General features: G+C 41.8%; 1 protein-coding gene across 2 annotated transcripts; it reads right to left on the bottom strand.

Moving 5' to 3' along the window:
• Window positions 1–12,861: 12,861 nt before the first annotated feature.
• RPL38 (ribosomal protein L38) lies at window positions 12,862–19,689 on the bottom strand. Of its 2 annotated transcripts, none has more exons than XM_063123183.1 (5): window positions 19,616–19,689; window positions 19,376–19,403; window positions 18,090–18,150; window positions 15,065–15,187; window positions 12,862–12,944 (listed from the first exon to the last, which is right to left on the bottom strand). In XM_063123183.1, the coding sequence occupies exons 2-5, from the start codon at window positions 19,376–19,378 to the stop codon at window positions 12,919–12,921; spliced, it is 213 nt and encodes a 70-aa protein (XP_062979253.1). In that variant the 5' UTR covers window positions 19,379–19,403; window positions 19,616–19,689; the 3' UTR covers window positions 12,862–12,918. The 2 variants fall into 2 exon arrangements, with proteins under 2 accessions (XP_062979253.1, XP_062979254.1); XM_063123184.1 differs by lacking the exon at window positions 19,616–19,689 and adding an exon at window positions 19,538–19,598.
• Window positions 19,690–25,869: the final 6,180 nt, after the last annotated feature.

The raw sequence follows: 25,869 nt of genomic DNA, 5'->3' as shown, positions 1-25,869 counted from the left end.
TATTTTCTGTCTTTGCTCCAGCTACCTGCCACTCACCATGTTATTGTGCCTGGGCAAAGTGACAGCTGCTCTTCAGTCTTGTGATGTGGGCTTAAATAACTCTAGAGCTGTAGGGAATTTTAAAAGAAACTGCAAGGGGCGCCCTCTTCACACTGGGACAAATTTCATTAGAGTAGCAGCCCCATTTATCTGTACAACCCCAGATAACTCCAAAGTGATAGCCATGATCAAATAATGATAGGGGGGATGGACGGACTCAAACATGCTGAATTAAGGTGCTAAGGTCTAGAAGCAGGGGCTGTTACTGCCTCAGTGTTCACATTATCTGAAAAATGTGCCCTTTTCAAAACCTGCACATTAGAGAAAGGGATCTATAAGCTCAGAACTAAAGGACAGGACATAAGCAAGCCTCAGTGCCCAGCCTGTTCAGGCACGCCAATGCATGCTGCCTTTTCATCCGTACTGATTTAACAGGAGAAGACATGGAAGAAGTACAAAGAGTTAGCCATGTGGCCAAGTTGCTACTGTTGCATGTTGCCCAGTCATGGCTACTTTATCAATATCTGCATGAGTGGGATGGATGATGGATAGAGCTTGAGGAAATGACTTGTTCAACTCAACTTTTGTGAAGAAACAATACTTCCCGCCCATTTCCTTCAAGGTCTGATAATCAGCAGTACAAAGAAAGGGTAGAATAATCATATGGAACCCAATAGCAGCTTCTATTTAAGGCAGGCAGGAGCCGCCAATTTGGCTTCTTCCAGACCCATTGTCTTCTCTGTAGGAATTCTCTCTGACCCTTGGAAGAGGCAGCTGTGAGAGTCAAAGCAATGTCTAAACTAAATCTATCTGGCACCACTAAATCCAGTCCTTTGCCATATAGCACTTACCTAATGAGCAGAGCTTGGCAGCCTATGGGATTCCCCCAGGAACTAGAAAAACCTTGGACTGTTGATTATGAATGGACATTTTTACCAATGTAGTTTTAAAAATGGGCAGGTCCCCAGCAAATCAATGAGAAAACAAGTGAATGAAATCAAATCTGATCTGTTGATCAAAAGAAGGGAGACAAAGTGATTTTTTCATTTTGTAGTAGCAGCTCAGACAAATTCTGGGGCAGAAGGATATATTTTCTTTTTGTGTCATTAAAGAGCATGACAACCCATTTGTTGAAGAAGAGAGCCCTCAGAATACTTTCTATGTTCTTCCCCAAACCAATTCTAGGAAGGTAGTTGTGTTCATCTGTTGCAGCAAAAAACAACTGAGAGTCTGATTGAACCTTAAAGACTGACCGTTTTATTGTGGCACAAGCGTTTGTGGGCCAGAGCCCACTTAGTTAGATGCCTAATTATCCTCAGTTGTTAAATAAACAGATGTATACTTGGGTACAGACAAAAGCAGGTGGTGGTAGGGATGTTATTACCAAGTGCAGTCAGCAATGCAAGAGAGAGAGTGAGAGTTGTGCCACATTACTATGTCAAGCACAAATGAATAAGGAAGAGATCTAGTTAAAAGACTGAAAGTTTCAACCAGTGTGGGTGTGACCATGTGACAAAGAGACACACATCACCTGCTTCCTTGCCAGGTAGGACAGGCTGCTTGGAGACACTGTTTGTGTTATTTACTCATAAGCAGAGCTCCCGCTCCCACCCCCACCCCCACTGTTACCTTTAGTTTGAAATGTGGGAATTTATGTCCAAATCTTTGAGGGAGAAGAAATAGATCTGAGTTTGTCGCCTTTTATTTACCAAATAGCATAGATCTGAGCAGCCGGGCGATGGATGAGACCATGTGCAAGTGAAGCTGCATAGTCAACACCAGGCTTCTAATTCAAGATATTTATTAAGTGAGTCTGGAGTAAAAGGAATCAGAGAAGTCAGAAACTGCATGAAAAGAAATGAAACAGTATTTTCTAGCTAATTCATATTCTTAATACAGTTCCTAAGTTAGTTCCAGCAACACAGTTAATGCAGAACATCTTTATTGGGCTAAGAGGCACAGAGCTCATGGTCTAGGCGAGCAAGTAGAGATCCTCCAGGGAAATGCAGATAAGAAGCAGTTCAAGTTACCCCATTTTTATATGGTGTTCCAGGGCGGAGCGGGAGGACCAGGGCCATCTTAAGCAAGGGAAAACTGGCAAGAGGGAAAACTGGCATTAGATCAAAAGGGAGGAGCAGGGCCATCTTCAGCAAGGGTGTGAAAATTAGGGGTGTGCACAGACCCCCCCGATCCGCTTCTCTTCCAGATCCGCAACTTCCGGATTGGGTCCACTCTGCTCCGATCTGCCTATAGTCTGCTCCGGTTCGCTGCGAAGCTCCGGATATGGATCGGAGTTCCGCTTCCCCCCCCCCCAAAGGCTTGCATTGAAATCCAAAAAAGCCTACAACTTCTTTTCTGTTAATGTTAGAAACCTCAAATTCAGCACCATGACACCTCATGCACGTATACACATGCATGCCAAGCCTCAAGCCAATCCATGCCTCCCCTGATTTTTGGGGAATTTTTGAAAATCGGACACCCCATTTTCAGACATGGACTTTTCTCTGACATTTTGACAGATAAAAACTTGGAAGCAGGCACATCCACATTCATGGCAAGTTTCAAGCAAATTCCATCATCCCCTGATTTTTTTGGGGGGGCTTTAACCGCTAACGCAGCACCCCTAACCCCAATTCACACACCCCTTTCGATATCTCCGTCAATTTTCATATTAGAAACCTCAAATTCAGCACCATGACACCTCATGCACGTATACACATGCATGCCAAGACTCAAGTCAATCCAAGCCTCCCCTGATTTTTGGGGAATTTTTGAAAATCGGACACCCCATTTTCAGACATGGGCTTTTCTCCGACATTTTGACAGTTAAAAACTTGGAAGCAGGCACATCCACGTTCCTGGCAAGTTTCAAGAAAATTCCATCATCCTGATTTTTTTGGGGGTTTAACCTCTAACGCAGCACCCCTAACCCCAGTTCACACCCCTTTCGATATCTCCGTCAATTTTCACGTTAGAAACTTCAAGTTAGGCACCATGACACCTCATGCACGTATACACATGCATGCCAAGCCTCAAGCCAATCCATGCCTCCCCTGATTTTTGGGGAATTTTTGAAAATCGGACACCCCATTTTCAGACATGGACTTTTCTCTGACATTTTGACAGATAAAAACTTGGAAGCAGGCACATCCACATTCATGGCAAGTTTCAAGCAAATTCCATCATCCCCTGATTTTTTTGGGGGGGCTTTAACCGCTAACGCAGCACCCCTAACCCCAATTCACACACCCCTTTCGATATCTCCGTCAATTTTCATGTTAGAAACCTCAAATTCAGCACCATGACACCTCATGCACGTATACACATGCATGCCAAGACTCAAGTCAATCCAAGCCTCCCCTGATTTTTGGGGAATTTTTGAAAATCGGACACCCCATTTTCAGACATGGGCTTTTCTCCGACATTTTGACAGTTAAAAACTTGGAAGCAGGCACATCCACGTTCCTGGCAAGTTTCAAGAAAATTCCATCATCCCGATTTTTTTTGGGGTTTAACCTCTAACGCAGCACCCCTAACCCCAGTTCACACCCCTTTCGATATCTCCGTCAATTTTCACGTTAGAAACTTCAAGTTAGGCACCATGACACCTCATGCACGTATACACATGCATGCCAAGCCTCAAGCCAATCCAGGCCTCCCCTGATTTTTGGGGAATTTTTGAAAATCGGACACCCCATTTCCAGACATGGACTTTTCTCTGACATTTTGACAGATAAAAACTTGGAAGCAGGCACATCCACATTCATGACAAGTTTCAAGCAAATTCCATCATCCCCTGATTTTTTTAGGGGGGCTTTAACCGCTAACGCAGCACCCCTAACCCCAATTCACACACCCCTTTCGATATCTCCGTCAATTTTCATGTTAGAAACCTCAAATTCAGCACCATGACACCTCATGCACGTATACACATGCATGCCAAGACTCAAGTCAATCCAAGCCTCCCCTGATTTTTGGGGAATTTTTGAAAATCGGACACCCCATTTTCAGACATGGGCTTTTCTCCGACATTTTGACAGTTAAAAACTTGGAAGCAGGCACATCCACGTTCCTGGCAAGTTTCAAGAAAATTCCATCATCCCGATTTTTTTGGGGGTTTAACCTCTAACGCAGCACCCCTAACCCCAGTTCACACCCCTTTCGATATCTCCGTCAATTTTCACGTTAGAAACTTCAAGTTAGGCACCATGACACCTCATGCACGTATACACATGCATGCCAAGCCTCAAGCCAATCCAGGCCTCCCCTGATTTTTGGGGAATTTTTGAAAATCGGACACCCCAGTATCTCAGGGATTTAAAGCTGCAGACAGCTCAATGGGGCCATTTCAAAGGAAATCCCAACATGCCATGAATTGGGGAGTAGATAACCCTAAATATGAATCTTCTTCCACACTTGAAAAATTGATTTGGAACTTATTTATTTATTACATTTTTATACCGCCCAATAGCCGAAGCTCTCTGGGCGGTTCACAAAAGTCTAAGTGAGCGCAGGAAGGACTTGTCCCCTGAGACAAAGCAAGACACACACAAACCATCCCTGCGAGGCAGTCACAGAGGAGAAGGACAGGCGGGCAGAGAGCCAGGCAGAGATATGCCATAGATCTAGTAGGGGGGAGTCAGTCCCGGCAGATGCCCCACCACAGCAGCACCCCGGGGGGAAGGCAGGCAGGCAGGCAGGCAGGCAGGCAGGCAGGCAGGCAGGCAGGCAGCAAGCAGACATTTCTGGGGGCACAAGGAAGTGAGCCAAGGATAGTTTCAAAGCCAGTAATGCAAACCATCCCTGTGAGGTGGGAGCAGCACAGAGAGATGCCTTTTCTTTTGCATTCCATAACTAGGAGGCTAGGAGGATAAGAGTAAAGCTTTGTGATCCTTGCTTCAGAGTTGATTGACTGCACTGTGATCACAGCCATTATTAAACAACAACAATAGTAACGTTAATAATAGCAGTACTAATTAATATTAATAGCAATAACAACAACAATAAGGAATTGAACTACAATGAAAGCCTGCCTGACTTCACTGAAGAGGAAAAGCCAGGAGAGCTTGGGCTATGGGGTGTAAATATAAAATGGAATAAATAAATAAATAAACAAAGGAGGGGTGGAATTAAAAGCAGCAGTGTTGCTGAATAAACAACAACAAGATTTTTTTTTAAAAAGGCTATGTCTGTCTTTTACCAGTAAGAGGAAAGTGGACGTGCCCAGGGGGAGGGGGATATGCCAATTTTTGACTGGCCCTAAGTAAGTACCAGTGTTTAAGAAGCTACCTGTCACTTCAACTCATGACAGGCATAGCTTCTCCACTGGTTTATCTTTGGAGGGCTCTGATGATCCTCCAAGGGCGGGAGAGTGTGTGTGCACTGGGTACGTCCACATGCCCTAGGGGACCTCATCCCCTTGATCACATCTATTCGGTTGTTCACCAAGGTTACGGTGGGTAGCAGTGCTGTGTTTCCTATCTGTTATTTATTTGCTTAGTATATGATTTCAGGTTGTGTTTGTGCATTTGGTGGGGCTACTGTTTTAAAAAACACTGGGGAAAGTCCGTTCAGACTAAGAAAGAGTGGTTTCCCAGTATCCCAAGTTAGTAAGTATCCTGTTTTGCCTATCCCCTCCTCCAACTTTGGGATTGGAGGATGCTTCATCAGGTGATCATGACTGGAAGTTGAATCTGCCTCTCAGCACTTCAAAAAAGTACCTCTCCTGCGTTTTACCCTATTTTTTAGAAAATTATAGCAAGTGAACCACACCACGCAGAGTGCTGAGAGTAGGCTCAAAATGACCCCCAGCCACGACTCTCTAAGCACACGAAATTTCAGAAAGATAGCTTTAAAAACAACACAGTTATCCCCTAATATTTTCCGCAATGCAATCCTATGGGTGAAAAAATCCAAAATGGCGAGTGGATCGCTCTGCAAAAAGAGAAGCGCTCCGCCTATGTCCACTTCTCTTCGCCATGCTTCTCCAGGATCCTGGTTCGCTTCTATTCTGCCTCTGGGCAAGGTGGATCAGGCCAATTCGCTTCTGATTCTCTGCTCTGAGGAGAAGCGGAGCACATCCCTAGTGAAAATGCAAAAGTGGGTTCTATGTTGCAGGTTGGGAATCAGAAGTGGGTCTCAGGTCTGGACAGGTTGAAGACTGCTGGTTTAAAGGATGCATATGATGTTTTTCAAAAAAATGTTTTAAAACACCTTCTAATACAATGTCACTGATAAACATTACCATATTAAAGGAATTAAAATACAAGGTATCTATATCCTGGGAAACTTGGGTCCCAACCCTCCCCAGGAACCCTTTGGTGAATTGGGCTGGGCACCAAAATTGTATCCACAATATCTTAAGATGGCCCTGGTCCTCCTTACATCTTAGTCCTGCTCCATTTCTCCTCATGCCCCACTTGAGAATTGAACTTCACCTGGCATATGAACACTCACTTAAAACAAACTGCATTTGAGAAAAGCTCTTGAAAAATCTAAATTTGAAGAAAAGTGTTATGCAACGGGTCAGCAGGAAATTAGTCAGATGACTAAAGCCATTCTGCTTTGTAGCCTCTATGAATCACAGTAGCCGTGATTCTCTATATTTATAGCTTCCTCTGTCTTTGGTTAATAGAGTGTATAAATCCCAAAGCTTTTCAGCATGATGTCACAGCCTCCAGATTGATGCAATGAATCTTTCACACCCTTTCAACTCCAAGCTTCGTTGTAGGGAATTGTAATTAGCACATTACTACAATGGCACATGATGCTGTGTAATGGAAGTGATGTTTACATGCCTGTGCAGCAGCCTTTAACTATTTGGTTCCATTAGACACCTGAAGCTGGTTCAGATACCAAAACCTGACCACTGCACTCGCACACTCCCTCTTGCCCTTGCATGCTCCTCAATTCCTTGCATGATCCTCTTGTATTTCCTTCTCAATTCCAATTTAGCAGTAAACCATGGTACTTGCAAAATGGAACTGCACACCCAGTTCAAACTGGTTTGCAACACACACACACAAATAAACCAAAGCATAGCTTGTCTGGTTCGGATGTCATCAGAACCAAAGGTAGAAATGAAAGCATGTGAGTGAAAGGAGGAGTTTACAGCATCAAATCATTGTTTCCTCCCATGGATTGGTGCTATATCTGAACCAACCCACTAAGCTTCCATTGATCGGGATGATGCATGGATGATACATTGGCATATTTCAGGGGATCAACTGTTTTATCAGAAATCTTCTTTTGGCTTATACTACCTTCACAAACCCATCATAAAATGCCTCCTGTCTCTATATTTGCCCCTCCATTCTTACAGAATTCCTTTCAAAGAATGTGGATATGGCCAAGCACTGGCAAACTCTAGATGTATGGTTTAGATAAACACATGGGGCAGTATCCAACACTGCCTGAATACTACCAAAATCCACTGCTAATACAATGGGAAGCTAGCGGTTTTGAAAACAATAGGAAATTAGCCCTTTTCTGTAAATGAGCGTTTTGGCTTGTTTCCAGAGTTAATTTTGGAAGCTCCAGCTTCCTATTGTGCTTGTGGTGGGTCCCACCGGCACAAGAGAAAGAGTGAAGGCTCAGCAACAGTATTGGATATTGCCCATGGATCTAGTTTGCTTTTCATTAGTATCAAAATTTCAACTGGAGCCAGGCCCAGGTGCAAAATAGTGGCTCAGGAAGGTGACATAGTATTGAGGAACAAAATGCATCCAAGCACATGCTTAGCTCAAGAATTTGGTTTCAATACCAGAACTGCAACCCGTACACGGATCCTTTCATGCAAAAATCTACTCCTGTTTTCCCCCAGTTTTCTTGATTTCAGCAGCCTAATTTAGAAGGGGGAGTAATGCTCTTTGTTATTACTATTGTTAAATCTTTGGGGGTCAGAAACATCTGCTGATCAATAGCAAACTACCCAGAATACCAGTAGATCATGATCTACTTCTTGCCCACCCCAGATTTATGATATATTTGGAACAGTTTAACCTCCAATTAAAGTCTTTAACATACATTTGGGCTTCTTGAATTTAATGTTTGCTTGGATGCAGAGATCCCTGGAACTTAACTCCATTAACGGGAAGCTCCAGTTGAGAAAAGGAGAGCCAATTTCCCTCTTGCAGCCCTCTGAAAACCTGCACTGGAGGGTTGGGGGACCATACATTATGGCATGGGTGGTGGTGGGAGGGAACTGGAGGGGAAGGGAAAATCTGTGAAATTGCCTCCCTGCTCCTTTCCACTAGCAGGATCTTCCACTGAATCGAAGGCCCCTCCACCTGCAGAAGAGCAAGGGTGGATCCAAGCTATTATTTGCATCAACAAGGATGTCTAAGATGACTTGTGAAAAGGTTATGGCAATGATATTTTGGTTGATATCACATCCCAGTTGCATTATGTCAAGGAACAAATTATATTCCTGTATTATCATTTCCAGTTTATTTTTTATTTATTTATTTATTGCATTTTTATACCACCCAACAGCCGAAGCTCCTTGGGCCGTTCACAAAAACTAAAAACATTCAAAGTGTAAAACACAGTATAAAAACATGATACAAAATACACATTAAAAACTGATTAAAAACATACCATACATGATTAAAACATCTTTAAAATATCCTTAAAACATCCTGAAAACATTCTAAAATTTCACTGGGTAAGCCTGCCGGAATAGATCAGTCTCTATTGCTTTTTTAAATTCTAAAAGACTGTCAAGTTGACAAATTTCCTCCAGCAGGCCATCCCACAGTCTGGGAGGAGCAGAAGAAAAGGTCCTCTGGGTAACAATTGTTAATCTAGTTTTTGCTAGCTAAAGTAGATTCTTCCCAGAGGACCTGAGTGTGTGGGGCGGATTGTACAGGAGTTTGTATTTAATTATAAAAATACCAAATAAAAACAATATGGGGAATAGAAAAAATATTCTAGATGTGTACTTAGTAATTATCTATAGCACTAACCACGGTTATGAGAAAAAAGCTCAGAACTGTGAAAGATTTTATGGGAATCAGCCAAAATTGCAGTCACTACGAGGTGGAAGAAAAGGCAGGCATGCACAATGTAAAATTAACAATGATTTGGTGGTGCCAGTTAATTTTTGGAGGCAGACAGAATCCTCCTTCAAAAAAGAATTAAGGGACCATCCATTTCCCATTGCAAGACAGCTCAATCCTACAAAACTTCTTTCTACAGTCAGCAGAGGAGAAAGATTTAATGCTAGTATGTCCCTTGTTCAGCTCCATTGCTGCAAGAAGAAAAGCAGAGGTTTATTTATATCACAATCCATTGCAAAATACAAACCATATGGGGGAAACGGGTTTTCAAGCATGAAACTCAAAACTCTATTTAAAACTACTGTCTTGAGGAAGTGGGAACAAACTACACATTGAGATTAGAATCTCGCATTGTGGTGCTGATGAATCCTAGGCTCACTTGCTGTTTTTGCTCATGCAGTGTTTGCTTCTGTGAAGAGTACCTCCTCCATTTCTACCACAATTGGAATAATGAGCAGAACCAATGAGCTTTCACTCCTGCAAGTGTATTTAAAGCCTAGGGAGCCTTATCTGGTAAATGTTTCTTCAGTATATAACGGTACACAATGGGAAGAGCTACTTTGGTGTCAGAACAGCAGCTTGGTGCACATTATTACATATCAATAGAACAGGCACTATAGTTTAAGCCAAAGCATCATGCATAATACCTTTCTTCCCATTCCTGTTCAGGTCTATATTAAACAATGCTAGGGAAGTCAAACCAATGGTTTATATTATGCATTGCATGTGATTTAGCATTTTTTTTGAGGGAGGAGAAACAATATTATAACTTTTAACCAGGTGTCTCAATAAGAATACCTTAATGGGTTTAGGAAAAATGCCACTATCCTTGACATCCCATAGCATCCAGCATAACTTGGATAACTGCATAACTGCAAGATGAGGAACTAATCGAAAACAAACAAATTGTGCTGGGTACAAAGAAAAAGACAAAAAGTCCCTGGAGGCTTCAGCTCCAGATATGGAGAGTCATAGCTGTAGGGGTGGAGGAGAGAAAGTCTTGTTTCCTAACCCCATTAGGGTACTATTGAGACACCGAATGCTATACCGATTATAATATGTAGATACAACAAACATGTTGCGTGATGCTAAATGATGTTTTTAGGGAGAGATGCTTAATAAAATCGAGAGGTTTCTCTGTTGGTGTGAGTTTGCTTTCTCTCACTCTGCTTGTGATACAGCATGATCTGGGCTAAACTGTTAGCGTGGGAACTTGTACGTAGAGGAGCCTATCTCAGTACACAGAGATAGTCTACATAACTTTCAGATCTTTTTCAGCTATTTTGAAACAACCAAATCAGGCTCAAAACCAAGCAGGAGCAGCCCAACTGAACAGATAAACAGACTAAACAGCTGTTTGGTGTAGAAGAACTTTAGGAGGAGCATGTGGGAAATGTCTTCAGCATGCAGTCAAAGATGTACACCCCCCCCCAAACAGCTTTTATGACATTACATGGATTGTTGAAGAACACATTTCAGACTGTGCGCTCATGTTGGCATTGATACCTGGAGGGTTTATTTGATATCCCAGTATCTTCTGTGACATTGCAAGGGGTGTTGGGATGCAGATGTCTTGGGGCCAGTCATAAGAGGGGATACTAACCTATTTTGAACCTCTTGTCTGATCAGGCATAACAGCATAGCCATTTGCACGTTGGATGACCTTTGGATTCATTCCATGTTCACATTACGATTTCATGTAATCAAGGCCCAACCGCAGGGGTTTTCCAAACTATTTGGACCTGTGGGCTCATTTGGGAATTTGAGATAATGCTGTGGGTAACACCACAAAATGCCTAATCAGTGGATCACCGCTTTGGCGTCCATCTTTTGCCTCTATGGATCTTAGGCTGTTTTTTATTCAGTAAAAAATTCTGCTTCATGTCTACTGAACACTTTTAACAAGGAATTGTCTAATTCAGCTAATTGCTATCAATGCAATACAGCCAATGCTTCTTTTAAACATATGCTTTGGTAATGTCTAACAGTTGCTTCTTTTTGGCGGGAGGCTATTACACAGAATTGTTTTTGCATTGAAAGAGTCATTAATATGTACTGATGTACATGCGCTTTTAAATTATTTACTTATTTCATAAAAACTAACAAATGGTTTTGGCAGCTAAAAGACGACTATTACAACGTTGGAAGGATAAATGCTCAAATCCCGTAATGCAATGAATTGAGGATCCAATATTTGAAAAGGTGGCACATAGACATCACCTTCAAATAGATACATCTTTGGATATTTGGTCTACTTTTGTTGCAGCCCATATATAATTGCTGGAAAGTTGTATGCGTTTCATACAAATCTGCATATGTATATTAAAACATGGGGAATTTTCAGGAGCCCACCAGGACCACATTGGGGTTCACGGCTGCCATTGGAGCCCTACCTCTTCCTACTATCTTACTGTTTGGAACATATACTTTTAAAAAACACACAGCACCATCTAGAGGCAGGATTTTGACATGTACAGCTTGCTTGTACAGTGTAGAATAGCAACAATGGTTGCCATTGGTGCAGTCATTTACTATCAATTAGTGTTTGATGACAAATGGCTTCTTTGCATGCCCAAGAACCGTGCTGAAGCCAGAGCAGAACAGATGTCACCTTGAGGAGGCTGCTATTGGCCTCCGATTCCAATGCAGTGAGAAGACTGAGTGTACCATGTCAACCTGCCACGCCAAGTTGGATGATTTCCAAGAAAGTGTGTCGGAATGGGTAATTCACTGTCATGTTACTTCAGAAATAGCAAATTTATGCTAAGTTATGCAGCCCTTTCACACACTGACCACAGATGTTGCACTTTGTCCAGCTAGTAAGTCTAGCCCTGCACTTTTTAACATTAATATATATATATATATATATTGGAGAGCCGATTTGCCAAATAAATTCCATTTTAAGTTTGCATCTCTTGAGAACTTTGAATGAGGTGCTTTTACTTTTATCTCAGCAAACTCCTGTTAGTCCAGTCTTGAATTTAATCACTTGCCTGCTCTCCAAGGTGAGCAAGAATTCCATGTAGGTGAATGTGTGGAATTCCCAATAGGTTACCAAAGGAGGGACCTGATTTGCAGCTCACTTGACCTCTGTGCTACCCATGGTGGAAGTGAAGCCCCTTTCTTTGCAGCCAGCAAAGACACACAGCAGGCTAGCAAAGAAGGAACAAAGCACTGTTTCTCGATTGCCAGCCTACCTGGCTTCTGTACCGGCCAGAGGGTTTTACTTCTTCTGTGGCCAGTATGGAAGTTGAGCAGCTTGGCACAGCATTGTTTCTCCTTTGTCAGCCCGCTGTGCTTCTAGCCTGCAATTTCTATTATCCAGCTTTTTACTAATAAATGGTGCTCCTCTCATGAATAAAAAGCAGGCAACTATTTTTTTTTGCAGGCTATTAACTTTTAAGGGCTTAGTAACAAGGCCGCCATAGCATCGTGCTTGATGCACACATTCTTCAGCAGTGTAGCCTTCAGAACCACCTACCTCCCAGTTGTTATGCCTATGGATTCCATACTGTGGAGTTACAGATGTACAGGGGATTGTATTGAGGGGGATATTAGATTTGGGTGCTTATTAACTCTGGTCTTTTAAAATACAAAGAAGCTGACTCAAGATCATCGCACCTCCCCTCTCAAGGGACATTCACAATTCCTGTAGCTCTTCAGAACCGCAGACCCACAAATAGCTGCTGCCCGCACCAAGGAATAAAGTGGTGTAAACAACACCCTGCCCAAGCTACCCTTCAGAAAAGATGACACCAGGAAGGAAAAACAGGTAACTCCTTTATTACAATCTACGGGCCAGATTCCAGGGATGATTGGTTCATTTCAACTCTTTCACAGCCAAACCTAAAGAGAAGGGAGAAAGAAGATGCTTTTAGAATGTTTTTTAGGATGTTTTAACAATGTATATTACATTTTAATTCCGTTTTATGTATTTTACTGTTTACAGTTGTTTCCCGCCTCGATCAAAATGGAGAGGCAGGTAAGAAATAAACTTATGATGATGATGAGGCTCAAGAGTTGTGAAAAGACAGATTCTGCTCTAATTATTTCTGGTTTTAAGTCTGGCAAATCCTCAGAGGTTTTCACTATATCCCAGGCGGAAGCTGCTGTGGCTTGTTAGCAGGCTCCCAGGAGAGTGCACAAGAGCATGAATCGCAACCAGGTGGCCTGTGAACCTGGTGACCTCCTCAGGGCTTTTCATGCATCTACTGCTACTGTTGCTTGGTGTAAAATGTCACTGACCATCCAAGGCACCTAAGTCATTCTTCACGCTGACATATCTTTATGGTATTAACTTTCATGTTACCCTGAATTTGTCTTTTAGGTTTTCTCATTCCTGATACAACTCCTGAAGTATATACCGAATAATACTGGTGTTCATTATCATCAGTAAATACTGTATGTTTTCATCCACTCTAAAACAACTGCTTTCTTGAACTATGATTGGTTTTATTTGTTTCTGTCATCATGACTATTAAACACATCAAATTAAAGCTTGCTTTTATATGTACAAGAACGAACCATGTATATTTATACGTGTCAGCCAAACACCACAGATATTTAAGTCACAATCTAAACCAGAGTTAAGCAGTTAGACCCCCTTGACATCAAAGAAAGTGAGTTAAGGCCATTTTTTACTCTTCCATAGAAATCAGTGGGAGTTAAACATGTTTAACTTTGGCCGGGCAGTGCCCTTATTTTCCATCTCATGTAGAGATTTGGCATTTGATGTTATCTTTATTCAAATGATACCAAACTCTTTTCTTTCCATCTCATTCCAGGGAGGCTGTAGGCAGCAATGGACTAGTAGGTACAAGACAGGACAGAGCTACTCGCAGAACTGACCCAGGAATAAGGGCTCATGGGGTTTGGGATGGAGTGGCATAGTTGTTAGTTAGCTTGGGCTCTCTGAAGACAGACAGGATATAGATGTTTTAAATAAGTGATTTCAAGCTGTCTTGTCTCTGATTACGTAATTCTGTAGTGCAGAAGGCACACGGAATTTATGTTCAAAGGTTTTGGATTATGCTCCTAGATAGTAGAAATGTTTTATTTATTTATTTATTACATTTTTATACCGCCTAATAGCTGAAGCTCTCTGGGCGGTTCTACTTTGTAGCAAACCAGAATGCTTTAATTGGTATTAACCACCAATTAGTAAGCATGCTTGTTCAGAAAATTATATTTTAAAAATATAAGAAATTGAATCATTTTTCCTTGCTGATTTAAAACAATCAACCCTAAGTTATACCTTAATTGATGCATTATTTCACAACTCTCCCCTTTGTTAATAAGTAGAATGAAGTAAATGCAACAGTAATAGATTACATTTAAGCAGGCAGAAAAGGTCCAACGTGTTCACTGTACTGGATGACGGCATGCTGGGTATTGTAGGATTTTTTCTGTCTAAACATGCATAGGATTTTTGTGAACTGCCCAGAGAGCTTCGGCTATTGGGCAGTATAAAAATGTAATAAATAAATAAACAAATAAATAAATAAATTAAATAGGATTGTTAGTTATCTTTTGAATCGTTAAACAAGTGGCCCCTGAAAAAGAATTACATGACTCCAAATGGATGTTGGGCCAAATTAATTACTCTCAGTGCACCTTTGAGGTCAACATATTTCTGAGCATATAATTGTAGGTCTGCATGCTAGAGAATTTTATTTCATCTCCTACTGTAACACTTGAACTGCACGAACAACCTGTAGTTAGTTTTTAAGACTTACCCAGTGCCACACTTAGGGGGAAAACATTCACATGGCCACTTACAAATAGGACCTTTCCATATATGACGTATTGAAAAGCCCACCACTTTGTTTTAGCATCAGGCAACGTCAGAGAGAGAAGGGGTTATGTGAAACATCAACATAGAAGGCAAGTATCAGCCAAAAGATCAGGGCTACACTCATACTGACAGACTTCTCCTGTGACCCATATTTCCTTCATGACTCAGTTACCTGGTGGCAGAGACTGCTTCAGTTTTTCAGCCTTCTCCTTGTCTGTGATGACCAGTGTATACAGATACCGGCTGCAGCGCACCTTAAACTTCACGTTATCTTTGTTCTTCTTGATCTTGACAGCTACAATGCAACATTGCAGTTAGCATTACATGCTTCGTATCGCAAGAAACAAGTCATCTAGCAAAACAACATAATCAGAGGCTAGTGTGAAACAGCCTCATTTAGAGACTAAATTTTGACTAAATCCTGCTTTATCTCATGGTGAATGCAGTTATTACAAGCAAGTGACACCACAGCTGTTTTGCCATCACTGTTTGTTTCCACAAAAGTGTACCCTTTCTCTCATGCACCTCACTGTATTAGTCTTGAAATTAAATATTACATTGAAAAAATCATTTTAAAAACACATACATAAAAATATACATAAAAGCTAATTGGGTGCTATCTTATTATCATAACCCTCAGAATTCTACTTAAGATTTACATCTTTCATATTTACATTTTATATGCTTATGCAAACTCTACATTTCATTAAAAAAGGAGGGGCTAAGGCACTTGAATTCAGGCAGAATATAATGTGAGTTCTAGTCTCTTTCTAGATTTCAACATGGGTGAAAATATCCTTCATGGCACTTTTTCAACAAATCACAATGTCCTGAATAGCTGCTGTACCACAGTAAAGCCATCAAACATTGCCAGAGAGCCATGTGGTGCTTGACAACTTTTCTGCCCATGATTTAATGAACTGCCCATGATTTAATGAACTGTTCAATGCATCAGTGTGTTTTTATACACCAATGGAGTTTTCACAAGCATCTGCAAAGGGCAGTCTATTTCCAGGAATGAGCAACTTCAGACATTTTGGCCTACAACTTCCATCAGCCATAGCCAGCATAGCCAACGGTGAGAGCTGTAAGCCAAAACATCTGGAGAACACAGCAAAAGAAGGAGGAAGTTTTGTGATACAAAATGGAAAAGAACACGAGTTCTTAGGTGCCTGTTTTTTTTTAAAAAATATATCTGTCCAATGTGTTTTGGAACTGTCCTTTTTCAGGGGGTCTTCTGCTTTTCTTCAGATGTATCAAAAAGAATCCTTCCAATATTTCTTCTACCTTGAAATGCATTTCAAGATAGAAGAAATATTGTTGCGATTCTTTTTGATACATCTGAAGATAAAAGGGCCGCTGAGGAAGAAATTTCTGAAGGATATATTTCAGGCACCTGAGAGTTTTCTCTTGTTCTGCAAAACACGTGGAAGCCAAATAATGCCATCAACACATAACAGTTGTGTCTATTCTCAAACCTGGTTTATACTGCCTACTTTATGCAAATAGCGAAATATGAACAGCTCAAATTAAAGTGCGCGCAGGCATAATTTTCTTTCCAGCATGAAAGCCTTTTTGATGCTATGTATTTATCAGAGAATGACTTTAGGTGATAAATTAGAACTCCAACGTAATAAGAGTTCAAAACATTCAAGAAAGCAGCTCCTTTCCTTATATTCAGATTTCTAACACATTAGGTATAGCCTAGAACTCAGCTCTGTGCCAAATATAAATATTTGAACATATGATTTCAGAGCCAGCATTAGAACAGAGTAATCAGAGAATTCATATATCTATTATCTATTTCTTGGGAAAGGCAGAAGGCTTAAATGTTCTAGTGTAGCCAGAAGCAAACTGCATTTACAACCTGGAGTTTAACTTTCTGGACAGTGTTTCAATTCCTCATGCACTGGTTACATGCAAACTGAATTACTGCAATATTCCCCAGACAGGGCTGCCCCTGAATGCAGTTCACAAATTTCAACTGGGACAAAAATGTGGCTACCAAGATGCTGATAGGAACAAATTACGCCTACACTAGTTGCACTGGTTACCAATGTGTTTCTGGGTTGGAGTCAAGATGATTTCTTTAAAAGGTAAAAAGCTCCCACCCCCAACTTCTGCACTGGCTGACATGAGGCTGGCAATTCCCTTCCTCCTCTGTGCCCAAAGGATTGTTCTGTACATTGCATAAAAGCTTGAAATCTTCAGCATGACTGAAAACTCTAGTTTTTATGCCTCCTCTGAACTTGTGTTACCCTACCCAGAAAGTGCTTTGAATTAAATTATTCATGGTAACATATTCGATAAATAAAATATGCTGTGAATTTTAGGGTAACTAAAACAAGCATGGCAAGTTTCACAGATCAAGATTAACCAAAGGGTTGATAATAGTTTCCTATGAAATATTAAAATACTTTCCTGACTTTGGGCCTGTTCATGTTACTTTTTCTCAACGCTCATCTTTATACACACACCTGGTTTTCATGATCTCCATGGGTTAAATAACAGGCTATGGGTTATTTGATGGTTGTTTCTCACTCCAACAAGACACGCCGCCTGGGTTTGGATGACAATGCAAGCCACACACCTGCAGGTGATTTGGCAGATGGTGCCCGGCAATTGCCAAGCCACCATGGCTTGTTTAACCCACAGTGTTTGTGCAAACTGGCCCAGTGTGAACTTAGGGGTGGGTCTCCGGCGTTTATGTTTCTTCCCTACCCTCTTCACTAGCCATACAAGGTAAATACCTAAATTTGAAAATTCTGGGTTTACTAACAGCAGGAATTCCTTAATTTAGATGTTATATTGTATACTCGGTGTGATATACATCTGCAGAGTTAATCAAACATCACACGCTGTATCAGAATCATCTGCTTTAAAGCATGGGTAGAGGAGAAGAGGAGAATGGCTTTGTTGATATCTGACTGGGCCATACAAGTCAAATATGGGAGAAAGTGAAAATTCCATAGACTTCTAACAATTGGTTTTCCTCTTTTGCAAGAGTATAGCATTTTCTGTAAGAGATATACAGACTTTGCATCAGATTTGAAGATGATAGGGAAGACTGAAAAGATTAGAATGTGCAATATTGTTGGCACTTAGTATTAAAATCAGTTAAAATATAGGTACCAAAGACCAAAAAACCCTTGGGACCACTATCAAGCAACACAGACAGAACAGAAGCCACTACTTACATTTTGCATCTTTCCTCCTGGCTGTCAATAGAAAATCTTTGATTTCTTCAATTTTGCGAGGCTGTAACAAGTAAAGGATATGCTCCTTGAATACAAGATCCATGGGCTGTACAATTCTAAGGCATATTTGATTTCTAGCTCTGCAGCCTGATCAACCTTTTCCACAATACACAAATTCCAAACCACATGAACTTATCTTTGGCCAAGCCAAAAATCGAAGTTGCCAGCCTTTTTGTGAACTGCCCAAAGAGCTTCGGCTATTGGGTGGTATAAAAATGTAATAAACAAATTAAAAATTCCTCCCATCTCAGCAAGCCCACCCCATGGCCTTTTCCTCCTGAAGGGAAACTCAAGCAGTAGTGTCCCCCATTGATCTTTCCTGGAGAAAGGGCTGAATGGGAGCAAGCTGAGTTGCGTACCACTACTTGAAGGCACTCTGAGTGCTTTCAAATAGTGATGTTTAACAACTCAACCCCACCAATCTTTCTCGAGGGTATAAGCTAGTTGGAAAAATGCTGGGCACCTCCGTTTGGGGATGTGTGGAGTGTCTTCAAGCAGTGGCTCTAACTCCACCCCTGGCTTTTCCTACTCAAAGTGGTGGTGGTGGGCTACTGGTTTAGGTCTGCATAGCCAAGGAACTCCAGGTGCCTTGGCCATACAGCTGCCAAACAACCACCAGTCTTCACCCAACCTTGGAGTTGTTGGGGATCTCCTTGCAAATCTCTACCCATCTTTGCAGCTTTAGAGTTGGGAGGAAAGCTGTCTACTCATCATGCTCGCCAAAGGACCGCATAAAACTCGCCATGGCGAGCAGAATTGTTGAAGCCTTTTCAGCAATCTAGAGACCCCTATATATAAAGATTTGTTTTGAAGTGTTTTCCAAGCCTCAAGTTTGCACAGAAAAAAGCCCTTCAAACCTTCCTTAAATGTACGTATAAACTATTTTCTTTATGACCTGCTTGTGGGCTCCCAGAAACATCCGGCTGGCCACTGCTGGAAACAGAATGCTGGGCTAGATAGACCCGGATACACCACAGCACCCAAACTCTTTGAAACTCGGTAACAGACACGTACCTAGCCCCTCTTCCTGTAATATGCGCAATAGGGCTGGTTTCTGCATAGTTGTAAAAATGCGTACGACAAAACACGGCGCCCCCGCTATCATTAACCAAGACAGGCTCCGTCCGCCCATTCCCCTCCCGTTAACCCGCCATATTTCCAAAACCTCCACCTGAACCCATGTATGCCCCCAAGACAGAAAATGATCCAGGCAAACTTCCACTCACCATGGCGACGGCTTCTGGCAACGGCTGCCTATAGGAGAGAAATCAAAATGGCAGATTCTCAGAAAAGGGTTGGGGGGAGGGACACACGCCGAGTGACTTTCCCCACTGAATCCCTTCTCTGCCCTCCCCCAAACCCACACCGTTAGGCTTCTCGCCACTCACCGTCCCTCCGCCACCCCCTTGCCTGCTTCCCCAGACCAGATGCGGCACGGATGGCGCCTGATGTGAATCGCCTCTTACCGAGATGCTCAACGTATCCGCCACAGTACCCGAGAGAGAAAAGAACAAGCACTTCCGCATCCGGGTAATTAAATCCGTCATGGGGTAGAGCTACGGAAACTGATGAGAGTCATAAAGCTAAAGGGGGGGGGGGCAAAACAAATGTATCAAAGCGATGTCTGTAATGCGACGGTAATCTTTCTGCATCAGTAATAGCGATTCATTAGATCAGTGCTACTGATTCGTACTTATTAACATAAGTAGTTCCGTGTTGTATCTGTATTGCCAACAATGAAGTAAACGATGGTTTTGTATTAAAAACGTTAAGTGGTTAATTGAGTTAGTGCTATATTAGCTGTTATGTATTCGCAGCCCGCTTCTAAACATACTTGTCCGATTAAAAAAAAGGTCCTACAACTCCCAGCATTCCCATGGCTGTATAGCTGGCTGGAGGAATGCTGGGAGTTGTAGGACTCCCCCCCATATGATTTCAGGTTTTGAAATGATTTCCCCAGGTTTTGGGGAGGGGGGTTAATTGAGTAAGACGTTTTAGGTGCCTCTTCCGCCCAAATGCTCCACCTTGATGCTATAGCCACTGCTATAGCATCAAGGAGTATATCAATGCTATAGCCACTGCTATAGCCACCTCCTTCCATCCCTTGGGGACCAGTTGGTACTACCTCCCCCAGTGACAGGACAATACATGTCAAGGTTACTGCTTCTGTTCTTACCAAACTCAGTTTTTTTTATTATTATTACTGTCAATGACCAGCATGACAAATAAGGAAAACACATACAGCACATAAAATAAAATACACCTGGATACATAAAATAGGATAAGGTAAAATAGAAGAAAATTTATTTATTTATTTATTTATTTATTTAATTACATTTATATACTGCCCCACAGCCGAAGCTCTCTGGGCGGTTTACAACAATTAAAAATAGTAAAGTATACAAAAATTAAAAAAAACATAAAAACAGTATAAAAACAACAGTATAAAAAGGCATAAAATGGAATAAAAATGAGGAAATGTAAGGTGACACTATTATTAAATTTGTAATTAGATTTTCCTTGCTGGATTGGGTCAATACCCTTATATTTATAGCCATGAAAGGCCCAATTGTCTCTTGATGTCCACTCCTCTTTTTCTTTATTCCAGGACTGGGGAACCTTTTTTCTGTCGAGGGGCACATTCCCTCAGGGATAATCTGTTGGTGAGTGGTGAAACCAGGGCCAAATGTGGCTGGGGCTGTCCCCTTCTCTCTCTCTCTCTCTCTCTGCTACACACATTCCTTCCTTTCTCTCTCTCTCTCTCTCTCTCTCTCTCTCTCTCTCTCTCTCCACCCAGGGGTCTGAATTCATGGCTTGTAGAGGGCTTTTGCAATTAGAAAGAAGCGAAGGGATAATGCACAGCCCGCCCTAGTCATTGCTTCATCTGCTCTTGCATCCATTCTACATAGCCTTTAAAACAAATTAAGGGTGCAATCCTACGTAGGTCTACAGAAAAAAATTCCAACAACTCCCAGCATTGTACCAGCCAGTCATGCTTGGGATTGTAGGAGTTTTTTATGTCTAAACATGCAAAGGCTTGTATCCTAAGTCTTGTATGCCATAACGTAAGTAAGACACAAGAGGGCACTTTGAATACAGTTTTAAAATAAACTGGAAAAAGTGAAAGAAAGTAAAAAAGAAGGAAAGAAAGAATACACCCAACAATGAAAGTAATCATAGTTTCAGGACAGCTCACCCTAGAGTATACAGAAAGCAGGCCTTCCTCTTAGCTGCCTATTATTCTGTTATTAAACATCATAAAAGATCCATCATCTCAGATGGACTGAGGCAAAGCTGGCATTTTATGGAATTAAGAGTATAATCCTATGTATGTTTAGGCAAGAAAAATTTCTTACAACTACTCCCAGGATTCCCCATCCAGCAAGGATTGCACCTTAAGATCATTTGTGAGGGGCACTGGCAGGCATAGACATGTACTGATCATAGAATCATAGAATAGCAGAGTTGGAAGGGGCCTACAAGGCCATCGAGTCCAACCCCCTGCTCAATGCAGGAATCCACCCTAAAGCATCCCTGACAGAGGGTTGTCCAGCTGCCTCTTGAATGCCTCTAGTGTGGGAGAGCCCACAACCTCCCTAGGTAACTGATTCCACCGTCGCACTGCTCTAACAGTCAGGAAGTTTTTCCTGATGTCCAGCCGGAATCTGGCTTCCTTTAACTTGAGCCCGTTGTTCTGTGTCCTGCACTCTGGGAGGATCGAGAAGAGATCCTGGCCCTCCTCTGTGTGACAACCTTTTAAGTATTTGAAGAGTGCTATCATGTCTCCCCTCAATCTTCTCTTCTCCGGGCTAAACATGCCCAGTTCTTTCAGTCTCTCTTCATAGGGCTTTGTTATATAGCTCTGCCTTGGCAACTGCCTGGTTATGGTAAGGTCTGATTGCTGCAAACAATTATTTGCTTGAAAGAGGAAACAGCTTTATTTATCATAATAAAGAAGCAAGAACACACCTGATAGAAATCAGAAGGTATCAGGATTAAAACAAATTCTTCTTCTTCTTCTTCTTCTTCTTCTTCTTCTTCTTCTTCTTCTTCAAAATGATACCTTGGAGGATTCAATAGGAGCAGGATGCAACTTTATGCTTGTCGGGCCCCTCATTATTACCTATGACCTACAATGCCAAATGTTTTTCATTTTGTGTGTGTGTTTGTGTGTATATAAAGTGTTTATTATTATTTATTTTTATTCAGAATATTTGTGGATTGCACCAACGAACACATGAGGTAAAGTACAATAAAAATATATAAAAATGAAATTTATAAAAAACCTAAAAAGTATTTGAAAACCAAGGTTCAGTAAGAAAAACTGAATTAGCGGCATTAGCCATTAAAACAGGCGTGCAGATCCTCGGTTCCCAATCCTGCCTTCCAGGGTTCTCCAGATGGCCACACCCCCTTCATTGGCCCCTCCCTCTTTTCCACAACCACCAATCATTTCGTGGTGTCCAGGCTTTTGTGCAGCCCCTCCCCCGACATTCTAAAAGGTTAAAATGCCTCTCCTAAGGCTTACTTAATGGCAGTAAGATTAGGCTGATGTTGTTGGTATTTGGCCCTGCCAATTTGCCTTTGGCCATGACCCCATTTTGCCATTGGCCCAATGCTAGGCGCATCTGGGGCCGCACAAGTGGGGGCAGTCGCGTCCATCCATCCAGGCTGCCTGGGGCTTCTGCATTGTCCGGATTGGTCCGTGGATCCAAAGTGACCCAAAGCTCACTAGATCCATCAGACCCCTTCAGACCCATCTGGACCCTCTTCATTTCTGGACCAATTTGGTCCAAATCACCCCGCTTCAGCTCAGAATTCAAATCTGGATCTGAAGCAGTGCACAGCCCTAATTAAAAGCCTGCTTGAACAATACCAATATTTACCAACTATGTAAGGACAGAGAGAATTCCACACATCCCTTCTCTAGACTCGCTCACCCCACAGACAGGGAATAACACTATGCAGGAAATAACACTGTTTGTTTTTTAACAGACCCCAGAACTGTTATTTAAATGGATACTGTTATTTTTATACTGTTGTTTTTGATGGTTTTAAATTTTGTATATTTTTAATGCTTACTGTTTTTAACTTTTGTAAACCGTCCAGAGAGCTTTGGCTATGGGGCGGTATATAAATGTAATAAATAAATAAATAAACACTACGAAAGCGGTATATGGAATGTGGATTGTGCCCCAGCAGTTATCAGTGCACTTCAATACTGCTATAAGGCAGTAGTGTAGCTCTAGCCTCAGACTGAGAGCTTATATAGGAACAGGAAGCCCCACCTCCCCCTGGCTTTGAGCTAGGCCCCGATCTGAGTAATTTTTATTTATTAATTTTTTTCATTAAATTCATTTCTATACCGCCCAATAGCCGAAGCTCTCTGGGCGGTTCACAAAAATTAAAACCATGAAGAGCATAATAAAACAACCAACAATTTAAAAACACAAATACAAAATACAATATAAAAAGCATGACCAGGATAAAACCACACAGCAAAAATTGATATAGGTTAAAATATGAAATTAAAACAGCAGAGTTTAAGTTTAAGTTAAATTAGGTGTTAAAATACTGAGAAAATAAAAAGGTCTTCAGCTGGCGACGAAAGGAAAACAATGTAGGCGCCAAGCGAACCTCTCTGGGGAGCTCGTTCCACAGCCGGGGTGCCACAGCAGAGAAAGCCCTCCTCCTAGTAGCCACCTGCCTCACTTCCTTCAGCAGGGGCTCACGGCTTATATGCACTTTCCCTTCCATGCAAATAGACTCACATGCAGCAAGCTGGACACTTTGAGGTTGATCCTGAAACTGCTACCTGGATCGATGCCAGCTCATCAGCTCTTCCAGAACATTTGAGAACTACAAGTTCAATCACAGCTTTTAAAGCTCAGCTAAAAACCTTTCTTTTTCCTAAAGCTTTTAAAACTTGATTTTGCTCTGACTTTATACTGTTAGTTTTACCCTACCCTGTGCCTGTTTGGTGCATTCTCTTCCCCTCCTTATTGTTTTATTATGATTTTATTAGAATGTAAGCCTATGCGGCAAGGTCTTGCTATTTACTGTTTTACTCTGTACAGCACCATGTACATTGATGGTGCTATATAAATAATAATAATAATAATAATAATAATAATAATAATAATAATAATTCTGTTGTGTGGTAGGTGAGGAACCCAGAAAACCAGTGTGGAAGCACTGAGTCTTGGGATGAGGCTATTTGGATCAAATAGCTTCTCAAGGTTCCTGGGAGTGTGGGGATCTGCTTCCCATGCTCCTCCTCCAAAGAGAACCCAGACTGCAGGGCTGAGTCCAAACAAGAACAGGTGGCTTACCTGTAAGTTTGGTTCTTCAAATGGTCATCTGTGCAACTGCTTATATGGGCTCTGTGCCTGTGTAGAGTCCCATTAGGGAACTTTCTATAGGTGCACAAACTATCCCATAGAGAAAATTGGCTGTGTAGGATGGCCCAGTGGATGGCTTTCCAGCTATTCCCACTGTCAGATGGACATCTGACAGCAAGGAGGATGCATCCTCCATGTTATGAAACAAATAGTGGAGAAGATCAATATGAGCTTTCAATCTGATTGTGTGATGGTGGAGCCAGTACATCAGAGGAATTTTGACCAGGAAAGCACTGGAGGAAGGAGGTGCACCATCTCTTGTAACCTTTTAAGTCAAGATTTAAACTTCTCTCTAAAAATACTCTAATCTAAATGGGAAAGATTTCATTGCATTCCGGCAAGAGGACAGCAATGATATCGCACGTCCGCCAAGACACTTAACGCTCTGAACCACCCATGCCATACCTGCCACAGCAAAGGAAATGAGGACATTTCCGCACGTCTAGGAAAATCATTTTGGAGTGGGGAGACATTCATCTTCAGTCTAAGGGAGATGGCATCTCCCAATCTATCAAAATGTGGCAGAGAAAGGGAACATTAGCTACAGAGAAGCGTACCAGCCCTTCGGAGAGTAAGGGACAGGGGGCCAGCCTATCGGCTTGTATATATCTTGCATTATGCGGCAGTAGAGAGGAAATCGATAGAGCTGTCATGCCATTAATGCATTCAGTATTGCAAACTCCCCAATCATGGCTATCGCCAGATGGATGTTTCAAATTAAAAAAAGAAAGAAAGAAAGAAAGAAAGAAGAAGGGGGGAGAGAGATAAACATCTGACATGCTGTAGGGGAAAGCAGGAAGAAGAGCAAGTACTGGGGAAAATTAAAGACCATAAATCACAGTGACCTGCACAAAATCGGGAACAAGTTACTGACAGAACAGTCCCTTTAAATTAAAAAAAAGAAGACGATTGCATTAGTGTCGTGTTCACAGCTTTGCTCAGACGTATGTGTCAGCACAAGCTCTATTTTAGCTCTAGGCCAAGGAGGGACAAGAGAAAATTCTGAGCCAGGCCCCTCCTTCTCTTGTAAGGTACAGCTGACCACAGGATGACCAGAAAACTAAAATAGGGAGCTGCTGATGTTGCCATTTTGAGATTCGTTAACAGAAGCATCATCAGCAAGGCTCGGTGAACTCAGTGCCCAAACCAAACCAAGTTATAGACCAGGAAGACTCAAACGGCGTGCCTTGAGTAAACCGTACACATTGCACTTAGTTTTCTCCAAGCTGAGTACAGAAGTTCAGCTTGCCTCTCTAACACCAGACTAGAATAACATCAGACTAGAACTACAGATATCCAGAAGCCCTGACCAAAGGTCT

Source organism: Elgaria multicarinata, chromosome 3 (genome assembly GCF_023053635.1).
Source record: "Elgaria multicarinata webbii isolate HBS135686 ecotype San Diego chromosome 3, rElgMul1.1.pri, whole genome shotgun sequence".
NCBI classification, from domain to species: Eukaryota; Metazoa; Chordata; class Lepidosauria; order Squamata; family Anguidae; genus Elgaria; species Elgaria multicarinata.
Note: the sequence above shows the minus strand (reverse complement) of the source record. Positions and strands in the feature narration are given on the sequence as shown.

What these genes read in the sequence shown, in the direction of transcription:
- RPL38 (XM_063123183.1), bottom strand. An exon ending in CAGGAGGAAAGATGCAAAAT is followed by an intron (nt 15,188 to 18,089) that starts GTAAGTAGTGGC and finishes GTTGCATTGTAG; the next exon opens with CTGTCAAGATCAAGAAGAAC. An exon ending in GAAGCAGTCTCTGCCACCAG is followed by an intron (nt 12,945 to 15,064) that starts GTAACTGAGTCA and finishes CCTTCTCTTTAG; the next exon opens with GTTTGGCTGTGAAAGAGTTG.